This window comes from Plecotus auritus, assembly GCF_963455305.1.
Source record: "Plecotus auritus genome assembly, chromosome: 2".
Classification (NCBI taxonomy): Eukaryota; Metazoa; Chordata; class Mammalia; order Chiroptera; family Vespertilionidae; genus Plecotus; species Plecotus auritus.
This window is the reverse complement of record NC_137771.1, coordinates 204,597,944-204,613,600: the sequence shown is the minus strand read 5'-3', so window position 1 is coordinate 204,613,600 and position 15,657 is coordinate 204,597,944. Positions and strand designations below refer to the sequence as shown.

At 45.4% G+C, this 15,657-nt stretch overlaps 1 protein-coding gene across 1 annotated transcript; it reads left to right on the top strand.

Moving 5' to 3' along the window:
* Positions 1 to 6,255: 6,255 nt before the first annotated feature.
* Positions 6,256 to 13,498, top strand: IL12A (interleukin 12A; the record flags this gene model as incomplete). Its single annotated transcript, XM_080654420.1, has 6 exons — positions 6,256 to 6,583; positions 7,484 to 7,632; positions 10,395 to 10,508; positions 10,968 to 11,009; positions 11,116 to 11,259; positions 13,343 to 13,498. Exons 1-6 carry the CDS (start codon positions 6,568 to 6,570, stop codon positions 13,496 to 13,498), a joined length of 621 nt encoding a protein of 206 aa, XP_080510546.1. The 5' UTR covers positions 6,256 to 6,567.
* Positions 13,499 to 15,657: the final 2,159 nt, after the last annotated feature.

The window sequence follows — 15,657 nt, the reverse complement described above, 5'->3', positions numbered from 1 at the left end:
GTGTGTGTGTGTGTCTTAATCTAAAAATGGTAACTACTTTTCTCATTGTATAGTGATTATCTCACAGTGATGACATGCTACCAATTTACAAAATTCATTTTTTTTCTTTTTTTAAAATATTTTTATTGATTTCTGAGAGGAAGGGAGAGGGAGAGAGAGAGAGAGAAACATCAATGATGAGAGAGAATCATGGATAGGCTGCATCCTACACTCCCCACACTGGGGATCGAGCTCACAACCCAGGCATGTGCCCAGACCGGGAATCAAACCAAGATCTCCTGGATCACAGGTCACCCACTGAACCACGTCAGCCAGGCCACTTTAAAAAATTCTTACCTGTTCATTATATAATTTGATTCACAAGGTAAAGTTAGACCACCAGAGGTTGCCATCGCCATTTTGCAGATATGGAAATTAGGAAACACAGTGGTTTGTTCATGCTCACATAGAACCTAGGTCTTTTGATCATAGATTCGAAGTTACTCTACCACTTTCTGGTTCCGCTCACTATTTTTCCCCCTGCTGCTGAAACATTTCACCACCAAAGAACCAGCCTCATAGAACCAGCCTCATCAGCATATCATGCTTGGGGTTGCTATGCAATAAGGAACATAAAGCTCTGCTTCTTACCCTGATAGGTCACCTTTCAGGATTAGAGCTGTACTGGACCCAGACTGTCAGATGGCATCAAAGCACTGGTTGATTTATGCTCAAATTCAATGACACCTATGGAACAGAACTGCAGGCAAGCTAACAGCAGAGTCCTTGCTATGTTACCTTATAAGGGACTCTAGGGTTGACAGTACCTACCTACAGATTCACATTTACAGTTTCAACTGATCATAAGCCCCTTTGGGATCACACTCACTTCTTCCAAAGATGGGCTGCCACTCTAAATTATGGCACTAAACATAGAGCCCAAAGTTTTCTGTTCAGGGCCTATGACTATGATCTGTCTATGTATCAAGAATAATGATAAAGGCAGGCAACCTGAGCTACTTATTGGCCTCATATTGGCCAGTGTTTCTCAATCCAGCACTACTGATAATTTGGGTGTTGGGCAAGGCTATCCTGTGCACTGTAGGATGTTTAGCAGCCTTTAGCTTCATTACTCTACCCACTAAATGCTGGTAGCAACTTCCCCCATTATGACAGCCAAAAATGTCTCCATACATTGGGGAGCAAGATTGCCTCCAGTCAAGAACCCCTGATATAGGGCCTTAATATATTGTGCCAAATTCTCAAAAAGACCCTTGATTCCCAGTGTTGAAACTATTATGTGAAATCCCATATTACATTACATAATCTGATTCACAAGATAAAGCTAGACTACCAGGTTGGCCCATTACTCAAAGTTAATGGGAAAGAAATAACTTTCTGAATGTACAAAATTACAACTGAAGTTTGCCAACAACTATGTCAAGTTAACTGCTTACAAAGGGTGTTGTTTCATAGCTCTAAAGACTCTAGATAAAGAAAATTAAATTGATCATATTCTTCAATCAATGCCATCAGCAGCCCCTTCTCTTATACGTGTGTCTGCAGGTATTCATGTATTTCTTTTCTTTATCCCCATTTCTCATTCTCGGCCTCCTCACTCCTCAGTGGGATCTATCCTAATATATTAAACATGTATCTTTCTGTTTGTAAGTGTCCTTGTGTGATGTGTATCATTTTTAATATATTCTTCTTATTTAAATAAATAGAGGTCCACAATCACTTATTCACGTTTCTGAAACCTACAGAGTTCTGGACACCAAACATATTTTCTCAAACTCAGCAGCAAAATCTAACTCAAGGCACAGGAGATTATTTATATTCCTTATCCATTTAGTATAACCATCCCTACATGTTGCTGCAGAAACACTGTGTTTCATCATGAAATGCTGCCTCTTCTCTTTCTAAAATCCAAAATTTTAAAATTCCAAACCAAATCTGACTCCAAGGGGTTTATTATAAACAGATCTTACTCTGTTTTTACCTTATATCTGTACCCAGTATTATGTTTTTAAGATCTACCCATGTTGCTGCATGTACATCCAGTCGTTACTATAACTGCTGCAGAATATTCCATGAAATGGATCCCTCACATTTTACCTACCCACTGCCCCAGTGGTGGGCAACTACAGGGCCTCCAGCTCCCCACCACTACAAACAGGGACTTAATGAACATCCTCACACATGTCTCTTTAGGAGCCTGGATAAGAATCTCTTTGGAAACATTCCCAGGGTAGAACACTGGGTCCTCAGGTGTGCACATACTTAATCTGACCAAGCTATATCAGAATGCCTTCCAACTTAGCTCATCTGTCTACTTGCTGCATTATAGAAAGGATCCTGGAATCCTGTATTTCCACCAACACTTGTCAGTATCCATGCACCTATTTTGCCAGTCTCATAGTTATAAAGTGATATCTTATTCTTGTTTTCATTTGCATTTTTTCTGATTATAATATATCTGAGCATCTCGTGATGCTGGTTGGCCTTTGGGGTTTCCTCTCTGTAAATCCTGTCCATAGGCTTTGCCCATTTTCACTGGGATTTCTGTCTTTTTCTTTCTTGTTTACAGGCGTTCCTGGGTACTTCCCTATTGGGTTTAGGCGTTGCAAAATATCTTCTCCTAATCTGCCAGCTGACTGTTAACTTTGTCCATGGTTAACAGGAAATCATACTATAGAAATTCTTAATTTTTATGTAATCAAATTTATCAGTATTTTTGCCTTATGGCTTGGGGCTTTGATGTTTTTTAAAAAATCTTTCCCATCCTTGAGTGACAACATAGTCTCCTACATTTCCTCCTTCTACTGTAGTAATTTTATTTTTCATATTTTTTCTTTAATCCACTTACAAATGGCTTCACCTCTGTATTTTGTTTTAGGTTGGAGTCTAGTTTATTTTTCACCACACATGGAGCACTTTCTACTAATAATCCATGCTTCCCTCATTAATCTGTACCTCATACTAAATACCCAGACATACGAGTCCATTCTAGTTTCTCTATTTTTGTTTCAATAGTTCATTTGGCTGAATATTCCATAGTAGAACTAATAGTAGTTCTACTAGTGTTCTTTTGACAAACACTAATTTTATTACTATTGCTTTGAAATATATTTTCATGTTCCACATCTTTATGATTCCTTTACAAATTTAGTTTAGATTTTATCCATAGGCTTTTATTGTTATATATTTTAGAATAGGTTTTTATTTAGTTCCTCAGAAAGTTTATTTGTAATTTGTATTGGGATTCCATTGAGTATATAAGTTAACTAAAGGAGACTGTATATTGAGTTCTTTATATATTAAGATCTTTCACCCAAGGATATGGAATGTATTTCCATTTCACTTAAGTCATTCTATGTTCTTGAGTAGACTTTTAAATTTTCCTCCAAAGACTATTCTATACTTACACTAACTCATGGTAATAAATACAACCCAAAAATATGGGTATTTTATTATCACCATTTTCCAAATGAGGAAACTGAACCCAGAGTGGTAAGTAACTTGCCCAAGAACACACAGTAACACCACAAGTAACAAAACCTGGATTCAAATAGTTTAGAATCCATATTCTTAACCTCTGTATTCCCTCTCTTCCTACAGGCAGTTACTTTATATAGTTTGACTGCAACTGTGAGTAGTATCTTTTTCATTATTTATGTATTATCTGGTATATTATTATTATTATATTAGAGGCCCAATATACGAAATTCGTGCAAGGGGCTCAGCCCCACCCGCCGCGACAGCCGCCTCTGCCTGGGCCCCCGCCCGCTGCAGCTTCATCCAGAAGGTCGTCCGGAAGGACATACAGAAGGACATCTGGTTTAACTAGCATATTATGCTTTTATTATTATAGATTTTCTGATTGGTTGTTGCTGATGTAGAGAACTTAGTTGATTTTTCTAAGTTGATATTTGTATCCAGGGAAGTTCTACCATTGGCTCTGTTGTTTCTGTTGCTTTTCTGTACATCAACTGTAAATAATAAAAATGTGTTTTTTTCCTCTCCAATTTGTAAACCTCTCGTGTCTTTTTCTTTCCTTATAGCAATGGCCAAGACATCCAGTACAATGACAGACACTATGTAGTAGTGATCATGGCTCCAATAATGCCTCATGTAGAAAGTTTTTCATTTTATCTTGGCTACAGGATGTGCAGAGAACTGTTTCACAAAAGAACAGGTTAGAAACTGAGTCTGGTGGCCAAGACTACATTCTGAGCAGAGAGGCCTGTGCTTACATATGCCACGGAAATTACTTCTCCATCGGAGACGGCCTTCCAGGGGAGAAATAGCTCAATTGTGATAAACTTGACTTCGGACTTTGAAGTATATTTAACTGCATTCTAAACCCTATAGCAACAACACAGCTCTGCACCTGTCATTTGCTTTACGCAATCTGCTAAATGTAATTGCTTCTGACAACCCATTGGTCTCTATCCCCATGGAGGAGTTCAGACAGTAGCATTGGAAGGAGGCTTAGTGATCAACTATTGCTCTCCTTTACACACATCTAAAAGTCCCTAAGGTGGAAGCCTCATTATCTTCAAGCAAATGTCGGGGGGCGGGGGAGACACTGATGCCAACAACTGAGAGAGCTGGAATCAGACCAGGGGCTAATATAGCTTTCTCCTAACTGGCTTCATCAGCCCACCTTCAGAGAGGCTGGCCCAGCCAAGTGTTCATAGTAGCATCTCAGGGCTTACAGTGATCTCATCTACCCCGATGCCAATGCAGATCCAGAGGAGAGGAAGAAGAAACACCCACTCTTCTCTCCTATATTCCTAAAGGCTTATCCCTATCCAAGACTGGTGAATCTGTACAATGGTGGACACCGAGGCTCCATAGAGAAGTCCTGCGACCTTAGTGCAGTGTGACCCTTCAGAAGCCTTGAGCGGGTGACCAAACACACCCTTCCCTTTCATAGACACCCAGGGTGACTAATGCTTAGGTAGAAATGAGTGAACTGAAAAGTCCCACAGGATCTCAAACCCAGCACATCCAAAATGGAACTTCTCACTGTCACCTCCAATCTCACGCCCCTCTTCCAGTAACCCCTGTGCAGGACCTGGAACATCCTCCATTCAGCTATTCTCAGTGTCTGTCTGGCCCTTACACCTGAGGAGCTACCCAGCCTTGGCCCCTCTCTGTCCACCCTTGTTCTCCATTCTAAATGGGGCCTTGGCCACACACCCCCAACTGCTCCCTCCGCTCCACTCCTGACTCCTGGGATCCATCCTCCATGCTACTGCTGGAGAAATCTCTGCATCATGCAAATCAGACCATATATCCTGCCTAACACTCTAGAACAGCTGTCGCCAACCTTTCGGACCTCAGGGACCCCCAGTTGGTGACCGCTGCTCTAGAAGGCTCCCACCACCCTCAGCAGAATGTAACTCCTTTTCATGGCATCTACCAATCTCATGGCACAGCCTCATCATCCTGTCCAGTCTCCCACCCTGGCAGCAGGACCCCTAGATAGCCACTTCCCCTACCCTCCCTGACTGTGCTTCTGATGACTGTTCCCCCTACCTAGAACCTGCACCCCATTCCACTGGAAGTGGTCCAAGGCCTATTCATCCTTCAACGCTCAGGTTGGGGGGTGGGGGGATGGCCTTGAGGAGGGACCTCTGCTCTTGGGAGCCTTTGCTGCTGCTTCACCCCCATTGCTGCTGCTGAGGTGCTCTCTCTCTCTGGGCTTCTCCTCCCAGGAGCTGAGTATCCATCCCACTACATTGTCACGATTCTCTCCTGGACTCTGTAAGAATCTGGATTCTTGAAAACAGTGGGTTATTACGTAGTCTGGGTTCATCCCTTTTCATGTTTAAGATAGTACCCATGGGCAGGACACATTGAGTCAGATTCCGTATGGGAGTGCCCCAAAGGGATCTCTTCACCGCTAGATGTTCGCTCCGGGCACAACGGCCGCTTGGCACATTGTAGACCATAAGAATGGATAGATGGGTGGATGGACGGACGGAGGACGGACGGACGAATGAGCTAACGAACGAATAAATAAACTGCCCAACCCCATCCTGAACCTGGCGGGCGGGTGCCATCGGGGCACATCCTCACTATACTAGATGGAAAGCGGGTAGCACTACTAGGCGCTCCGTCAGCAGGGGGCGCTGCAGGCGGAGGGGTGAGGGCTGGGTACTGGGATTTGGGGGCCGGGGCGTCGGAGACCCGGAACTGAGGGGGTGGCAGGGGGTCGGGCATGCCCGGGGGGCCCTGTGCGGCGGCGATTCTGCGCGAATTTTCGCTTTCGCTTCGGGCCGGGACGGAGGCGGCGGGGCCGTCCCGAACGACTGCGGCCGGGGCCCGGGGGAGTTAATCCGAAAGCGCCGCCAGCCCCGCGGGCCCAGCTCCACGTGTCACCGAGAAGCTGAGGTAGAGACAGAGAGAGAGAGAAAGCAAGTGATCTGAGTTGGGGAAAGTCCTGCGCGCCTCCGGGCAATTATAAAAATGTGACCCCCTGGGTCGGCTTCCCACCACCGCCCTCACCTGCTGCGCCCAGCGGTCCGCGCCGCTGCTGTCAGTGTCCGCGCAGTGCCCGCTCCGCGCCCGCTCAGCATGCGCCCCCCGCGCAGTGAGTACCCCGGAGACTCGGCTCGGGTGGGGAGGGACGGCGCCGGTAAGAGGAGGCAGAAACTCGGTACCGCTCCCGGGGAGCTGCAAACAAGCAGCAGGTTCCAGTTAGAGGGGAAAGAAGGGAGGGGGCCGGAGACTTCATCGCTTGCTTTCCACGCGCTGAAAGGGACATGGGCTCTTTTGGTCCTGAAACAGCCCCTTGAGTGAAGTATTGTTATGCCCACTTCACAAGTGAGAAACGGGGGCGCCAGGGGGTGGTTTCTTTCTTTTTTCTTTTAATATATTTTTATTGATTTCAGAGAGGAAGGGAGAGGGAGAGAGAGAAACATCAATGATGAGACAGAATCATTGATTGGCTGCCTCCTGCACGCTCCCTACTGGGGATCGAGCCCACCACCCGGGCATGTGCCCAACCGGGAATGGAACTCTGATCTTAGTTCATAGGTCAATGCTCAACCACTGAGCCACACGGGCCGGGCCAGTTTCTTGCCCAGGGTCCCTCAGCTACAGCTCTAAGAGGGCAGATTCCCAGCCCACTGCACACTGAGGCTTTGTCACCCCACTGTTTCCAAAACGCTGGGTCGTGAGTCTGGGCCAGTCACTTCACCACCTGGCCTCAGTTTCCCACTAGAGAAATGGAGACGTCTTCTTGAGGTCTGAGTCAATACCCTTGTCTGCGCTCATTGGGGTTCCTTGCAGAAAGTTGGTGTCTCAGCTTAGAACAGAGCACTGCCTTTCAGGGACTTGATGCATCGCTCAGGTGTTTCAGGAAGATTCCAGGGTGGAAGGAGGTTGGCGTCCAGCAGAGGTAGATGGGTGGAGACAACCAGAACCGGTGGAAGGGAGAAGCAGGCCAAATCAGGGAGACAACCTCAGCTGCTGCCCCGTTCCCTTCCAGGCCTCCTCCTGGCAGTCCCTCTGGGCCTCCTTCTCCACCTCAGCTTGGCCAGGAACCTCCCCTCCACAGCCACAGCAGGCCCTGGAATGTTCCCGTGCCTCCGCCACGCCCAGAACCTGCTGAAGGCCGTCAGCAGCACGCTTCACAAGGTGAGCTCTTCCATGTCCTTGCTCCCACTTGGCAGCCTCTCTAGGGAAGGGGCCTCTCCAAACCCCAGGTCACCTGCAGGGAATTGGTGGGAGTTTGTCAGGGGCTGTCAAGAGAGGAAGAGGGGCCTTTACAAATGGCCTGACGATTAGCTAAAGAGTCTCAATGAAATTGTGTCTCCAGAGAAAGCAGGAGTGGTAATAAATTATAATGGCATTCCTTTGGGCTGTGTCTACACAGAGGGAAGTGGATATTTACAGTGTTCCCTCTAGCCTGCCAACAGAGATGGAATTAACTGTGCCGGGCCCACACTGTTTCTCTGACACACTTATCAATCCAGCAAACCGTTATTCGGTGCAGCCTCCTCGCTCCGGGGGCTACAGAGATGAATGAGACTTGCCCCTCACGCTGTTCGCCAGCTTCTCAGTCTGGTGACTTGGTTGGTTGTCAGAGCAACGTGTTTCAGAGAAGCTGCGACGGTGCACGCCCAGCCTTCATTTTCTAGGGAGAGAATTATCTAATTTTATTTACAGCTTCATTCATTTTTCAGGTTTCATGTTTTAATGCAAAAAAAAAAAATTTTTTTTTCTTTTAAAAGTGTTCCAGGAGCTATTGCTTTTGCTGCGCTGGCCAAAGATGGATGTTTTCAAAGACATCCTTTTGCCTTCCTGCTCTCTAGTAAATCTGTCTTGAATATTTTCAGCTTGTTGTTTTACGAGTATCTTAAAAGAAGCTCAGTGCCACAAGGCCTTCTGAAAGAACTCTTTTCTCCCCTTATCTTTCATGATGCGCTGCCAACGGCTCCGCACAGTTCAATCAATCTTAATTAAAAAGGCAGCTCACCGGAGGAGCGCTACCGAGATAAGTGCTGTGGTTCCTGGAGAACGGTTCAATACGGATAAAATGTAGGCGCTCCAATTTAAATAGAAGCTTTATATGAAAAGGCTGGCTCTGTCCCAGGTGTCGCACTAAAGGTCAAGGGGCTGCAGAACTCGGTCTGATGTTTTTTTATATCATTCCTGTGTCAAATTTGCCAAGAACAGGTGGCCAGTGTCTGCCCTTCACAGTCCGTATCCAGCCCACAGATTTATAGAGTTCGGCCCATGTCTTTGATATTTTATTTCGATTTTTTTTAGTTTGATGCTATTGGAAAAAAAAAAAGTGGTCTTTTCCTAAAAGAAACCGAATTTCCAACTCCTCTTGAAAAGATCCGGAGAACTATAACAGTGGGCCCACATTGCCAAACCTAACGTTTTACAACCGGCTCAGGCTAGTGGCTGCCCAGGTCTGTGTGAGCATCTCCAGGAATAGTGTATTCATTTTTCTATGGCTACTGGAACAAATTGCCACGAACTTAGTGGCTTTAACCAACACAAATGTATGATCTGACAGCCCTGGAGGTCAGAAATCCAAAATGGGTCTCACTGGGCTAAAATCAAAGTGTCAGCCACGCTGTAACCCTTCCTGGAGACCGGAGAGATTGTTTTTTCCTGCCTTTTCCAGTTCATAGAGGCTGCTCATGGCCCTGGGGTGTGTCCCCCTTCTATCTTCAACGCCAGCAATGGCCAATTGAGTCTTCCACATGCTGCATCACTTCGACCTTGACTTTCCTGCCTCCCTCTTTCACTTACCATTGGGCCACCCAGATAATCCAAGATAACCTCTCTATTGTAAGGCCAGCTGATTAGCAACCTTAATTTCATCTGCAACCTTAATCCCCCTTTACCTTGTAACCACATAGTCTCAGGTTTCAGGGGTTGGGAGGTGGATCTATTGGGTGGTGTATGTCGGGGGCGGGGGGGGGGGGGGCGGGGGAGGCGGGCATTCTTCTGCCTGGCACACATGGGGATTTTACTGTCTGTTTCCAAACACGTTCTGCACTCTCAAGCTTCGATTCCTGGCTCATGTAGTTCCCTCTGCCTGAAATTCCCCCTCCTCTGCTGGCCAACATGCTAATCTTCCTATTGCAGATGTGCCATCTCTGGCGAAATCTTTGCTTCCCTTTCCACCTCCTCCTCAGAGCCTTCATATCCTTCTCAGCTCTTCTCTCCTGCTGACCTGGCTCCTAGTCATGCGGGCACTTGCCTGTCCCCTTGGATGAACTTGGAGTCCTGGGGACAGAACATAGGCCTCCTCTTTGTCATGTTCCTCAGTGCCTAGCACAGTGCCTGGCACACACCAGGCTTGCAGAGTGGGAAAAGGATCTCGATCTTCAATCAAAAAGTCATCAACTTCTTAAGATAAATTCATTATTATATTCAACAATGCTTTCCAAGGTGCTTGTAAAATGCCGTGTGTGTGTGTGTGTGTGTGTGTGTGTGTGTGTGTATACATGCACACCACAAATTAAATCTCAATTTGTCTTTACGGTTGCATGTTTGTTATATCCATCAAGGTGTGACCTTAACAGTTCCCCAAGTTATAATTGAAAAAAAAAGATATTCATAAAACACAGGCGCTTTGTCAGAAGCAAAAAATGCCTTCACCAGGAGCAGGTGTCACAGCATGGCGGAGATTCTGATTAGCACAGCCCGATGAAATGGTTTATAGTGTTTACACAGTGGAAAAGCATGTCATCCAGGGAAACACGTCCTAAAAGCAGAGGGAGAGAGAGTGTAAATGACCTGTTTCCTTTTGTCTTCCGAACACCCAGAATTTCTTACAGGTCAAAGGAATAATAGGGGCTTTGCTGTCGCCCCAGGGTAGGGGGAGCCAGGTACCGTATTAATGTTATAAACTGGGTTTCTCCGTGTGACTTTCACAGGCCAGACAAACGTTAGAATTTTACTCCTGCACTTCTGAAGAGGTTGATCATGAAGATATCACAGAAGATAAAACCAGCACCGTGGAAGCCTGCCTGCCGCTGGAATTAACCACGGTAGGGACAACATCCCTCCCAAGCGCATCATGCAGTTAAAGGCCGTGCATCGAACTTCATCTTCCTACAGAAATGTGCATGTTTCTGGTCTCTGCCATCATGAAAACTTGAACAGATGCCACTTCAAAGTTAGATTTGAGAAAAATTGATAAAAACAGATATGGTTTCCCATAATGTGAATATATTTAACACCACTGAACTGGACACTTAAAAATAGTTAAGACTTTTGTTAGTTATTTTTAACCACAATAAAAAAAAAACACATATGTTTGAGAGGAAAAGTCAGAAAACTTTATATTAAGAATTAATATCTTTGATGTGTAATTTTTTTTCTCTAGAATGAGGATTGCCTGGTTTCCAGAGAGATCGCTTTCATAACCGTAAGTCAGAAAACTGAAGGTTTCAACCCATTTTATGAATTTATACCGTTGATTGATGTCTGGTTATTTTTTCTTCTAGAATGGGAGTTGCCTGGCCTCCAGAAAGGCATCTTTTATGACGGTGAGACACGGAACTTTTTCCTCAAATGCAATGGGGGGGAGAGCAGGGAGGAAAACACTTCTAGCTCATCTCAATGGTTTCTTCCCCAATTTGTCCTATCGCCCAGACCCTGTGCCTCAGTAGTATCTATGAGGACTTGAAGATGTACCAGGTGGAATTCAAGGCCATGAATGCAAAGCTTCTGATGGATCCTAAGAAGCAGATCATTCTGGATCAAAACATGTTGGCAGCTATTGATGAGCTGATGCAGGTAAGGCCTTCATCCAATCAGTGAGAGCACCTTGTTCATGCCTAGACAGCCAATCAGAGTCCCAGATGAAAAGGTATACAGTCAGCCCTTCCTGGATTGGGAGAGGCCTGAAATGCCCTCTCCTAAAGCCCCTACAGAGTTATAGCCTTGAGGGTGTCCGCGAGAGCAGCGGTCACCAACTGGTGGCCCGCAGACCACTGGTGGTCCGTGAGGTCCGAAAGGTTGGCGACCGCTGCCCTAGAGAAGAGCAGACGTGAGTAGCACATATTTAGAAAAGCAGCCACCCATTTGTTGACCAAGTGGTATGCACCAGGCTCTCTGCAAATGTTTTCACACATTTTCTTAATGTCATCCCCACAGCAACCATATGGGTTCTGTACAAAGGAGGAAACGGAAGCTTAGACAGTCACTTATCCGAGGTCAGACAGCTTCCAAATGGCAGAGCCAGGACTTAAGCCCCCACCAAAGGGATCGCACTACACTTCTTGCCCACCTGTAAAGGCTCCAGGACATGCCTGAGGGGCCCGCCTGCACATCTGCACATTTAACCAGAGGAAACAAGCAGAGCAAGTGCCTGGGTCTGACCCATTCTGAACCAAAGTGTGAATGAAATTTAAAAATGGCCTATCGCCTGGGAGAGCCACGACGTTACTCAGAGACAAGAACGTAGTTTATAGTTTCCAAGTCATCATAGCATACAATTCTAATACAAAACATAGGAATCCTATGTAATAAAAGGGTAATATGCAAATTGACTGAACGGCAGAACAACCGGTCGCTATGACACGCACTGACCACCAGGGGCCGCCGCTCAACGCAGGAGCTGTCCCCTGGTGGTCAGTGCATTCCCACAGGGGGCTCACGGCTGGCAAGTGCAGCAGTGGTGTTGGTATCCTCTCCAGCCTCTGCAGCAGTGCTAAGGAGGCTTGGGCCCACTCCCTGTGCCGTCAGTCGGACATCCCCCGAGGGTACCTGGACTGCGACAGGTCGCTGGCAGGCTGAGGGATCCCACCCCCCACCCCCAAGCCCCCCGAGTGCACAAATCTCATACACCGGGCCTCTAGTATTCACATAAGAAACAGCAAAGTGAGTGCTTTGGTGGCCAGGCATGGGATAAAAATATAATGTCAGAAATCATTGTCTGAAAAGGAATCTTTCTCTCTTTCTTTCTTTCACCATATTACTTGTTTGATAGGCACCGAACATCATGTGGCATCAAAGAATCTTACCATCTACAGAATTGTAGATAATAATTTCATTTTCAGGACAAAGAGGTGATTTGGGCACTGAAGTCATTTCTACCAGTAATCAGACAACTATGCCAAAGCCATTGGTACCTCTGTGCCTCAGTTTCTCCTTATGTAAAATGGGAGGAGTTGACCCACCCTACCTTTCTTTAAGGCTTTTTGTAAGAATAAGTGGGATTACCGATCATTGTGCAAACATAAGGTCTTGCTTTGAGTTATCAGATCAAAGGGCTAAACCTGGGAAGTCCATTGCCAGGTTTATTTATCTGACACAAATGAGTTTCTGCAGTAAACACGTGTGTTACTGATAGAGAGTATTGATCAATAGCAATCCATCACCTCCCTATTCTAAAAAAGACTTCAGCCCTAGCTGGTTTGGCTCAGTGAATAGAGCGTTGGCCTGCGGGGTGAAGGGTCCCAGATTCAATTCCAGATAAAGGCACGTGCCCGGGTTGTGGGCTCGATCCCCAGTAGGGAGTATGCAGGAAACAGCCGATCTATGATTCTCTCTCATCATTGCTGTTTCTCTCTCTCTCTCTCCCTCACCCTTCCTCTCTGAAATCAAGAAAAGTATATTTTAAAAAACACTGATGATATTTGAAACAGCTTTAAGGGTCTCTTCCAAGCTCAATGAAGATACATGTGCTTGGATCATGAGAACTTCTGCTTTCAGGTTCTGCCTGGCCATCTGGCTGGGAGAGTGGATTGGGTTTAGGGGATGTAATGAGGGGGTGGGTTGCAGGCTCTGAGACACGTGTTGGCTTCCCCCATGTTTATGGGTGAATGCTTCAATTTTGTAATACCCTATATGCCATGCTCATTATCTGTCCTCCTAGGCCCTGAATCTCAACAGTGCGGCTGTGCCACTGAAACCCTCCCTCCAAGAACTGGATCTTTATAAGACGAAAGTCAAGCTCTGCATCCTTCTCCACGCTTTCCGAATCCGCGTAGTGACTATCGACAGGATGATGAGCTATCTGAATTCTTCCTAAAAGGCTCAGGTCTCGCCCAACCTTAAAGTCATTTGAACCATAGTGATTTTTATAGGCTGTGTGGGAGGTGGTGGCTTGATCTGATCCTACTTAAGCTAGTAATTTTCTTGTTGTTTACATTAGTCAACCACCCAAAAGTTGAACATGTAACTACTTTATTTAAACGGGTCCTTTCCTCGAGTATATTCCACATTTTCTAGGGATAGGTTGTTTTTAAAGTTTTCATGAGCAAATTGCTAAAGAGGGAAGTTTTATTCACTGTGTTTTGTTGTGTGTTTTTTTTAGAAAAGCAAGAATTTATAAGCTATTTCTATATCAAAGTGTTTGTCAAAACACTCAAGCATAATTTATTTTAAAATATTTATTTATATAATGGTGTGTTCATGAAGGCATGTGAGCTAAGTTATATTTATTTATGTCCTATTTATTAAAATATTTATTTTCAAATGGATTTGAGAAATACCTGATGTTCTAAAAATAAAATGATGGAATTAAAGTAATTTTCATATTTCTCTAATGTAATTGGAGTACTTTCAGTGTTGAAATACACATTGTGGGGGAACTGGAAACACTGATGAAATCTGAACAGAATTACCCTGGAAAGACTGTGGCAATGTTCTTACCCATTTCCTAATGACTTTAATCACCTACTTTAAGGGAGCCTGGTTAGGCTAGATACATTTTAATGCTGAAGTCCTCGCGTGAGTCGCTTTATTTTTGTTCAACATCTGAATCTAAAACACAGGAGAATGTTTTTCCCTGCTAGCCACAGCCCTATAACACACTGTGCACTAGACAAATGCATAATACCCTCCAACAGGGAAAAGCATCGTTAAGAGGCCTTCTAGTTAAATTATTCTAATTTTCATGACCCTTTGGGCCTGCAGGGGGAAGTTGTTTCTAAATTACAATGAGAAAAATTCTCCATTTGCTATAAATTATATAGAACTTCTGCCTGAACCACATGGATAATTGCCTTGCTTTGGCTTAAGAGAGGTGCTCTTAATGACCCAAATATTAAATTCCATCTTTTTAATTCTCTAAACCAGTGGTCGGCAAACTCATTAGTCAACAGAGCCAAATATCAACAGTACAACGATTGAAATTTCTTTTGAGAGCCAAATTTTTTAAACTTAAACTTCTTCTAACGCCACTTCTTCAAAATAGACTCGCCCAGGCCGTGGTATTTTGTGGAAGAGCCACACTCAAGGGGCCAAAGAGCCGCATGTGGCTCTCGAGCCGTGGTTTGCCGACCACTGCTCTAAACCATGTAAATTTTAAAAGATGCACCTGATGGAATAACATCATTTTAGTTCTCTGATAATCATGTTGTGCCCTTGGGAACAAACTATTCGGAGTGCCCCCCCTGCCACACACACCCCCCCCCCCACATCCTCATGTGAACCTCCCCCAGATCCCAATTCAGATCCCTGTGAACAGTGAGGGAATGTGTTTGGCCACCCCATGTCCTCATCTGTGTAGCAAATTACTCATTTTTCAGATTCTCACCCCATTTGATAGAAATCATTGGTGAAGCTAGACCCCATCACATACCTTCTTTAGAGATTCTTCCATAATCTGGAATGACCCATGAGTGACTCACAGACAGGAGTTTCCCAAATTCATGAGCCTGTTGACTTAAACAACCCACTGTTTGGGATTATGTGGTTACTATCAGAAACCACGTGCCAACACGCCACCCTGGTGAACTGGAACATGATCGTTTCCCGTGGCAGGTGTGTTAGAAACAACCCCCCGGATGATCGTTTGAGAGATGCTAGCAGCCATCTCATCGGCTGGTCCCCACACTTCCCGACAAGAATGGGTCGGCGTCGGCAGGGCTCCCTAGTAACCCCTCAGTAGCCCCCAGGAGTGCCCCCGGCCAGAGCAGCTTCTGAATGCTTGGCCAGTGCAGGTTCCAGGTGAGATTTCCCTTCACAATCGGCCTCTACAGCCAAGGAAAAGTCCACACTCACTGAACTCCTCCAAGCTCCTCCCTGCCATTAGGTTTTCTTAGGGAACAAAACCATCCTTTAGCTTTTCCAATTCCCTTGACAATACGACACTGCTGTCACTGCAGAGAGCTTGCCCTGTCTATAGGTGAGGCCCAGGCCAGAGGTCACAGCGAGCAGCAAGGATGGGCTTCCACAGAAGGACGA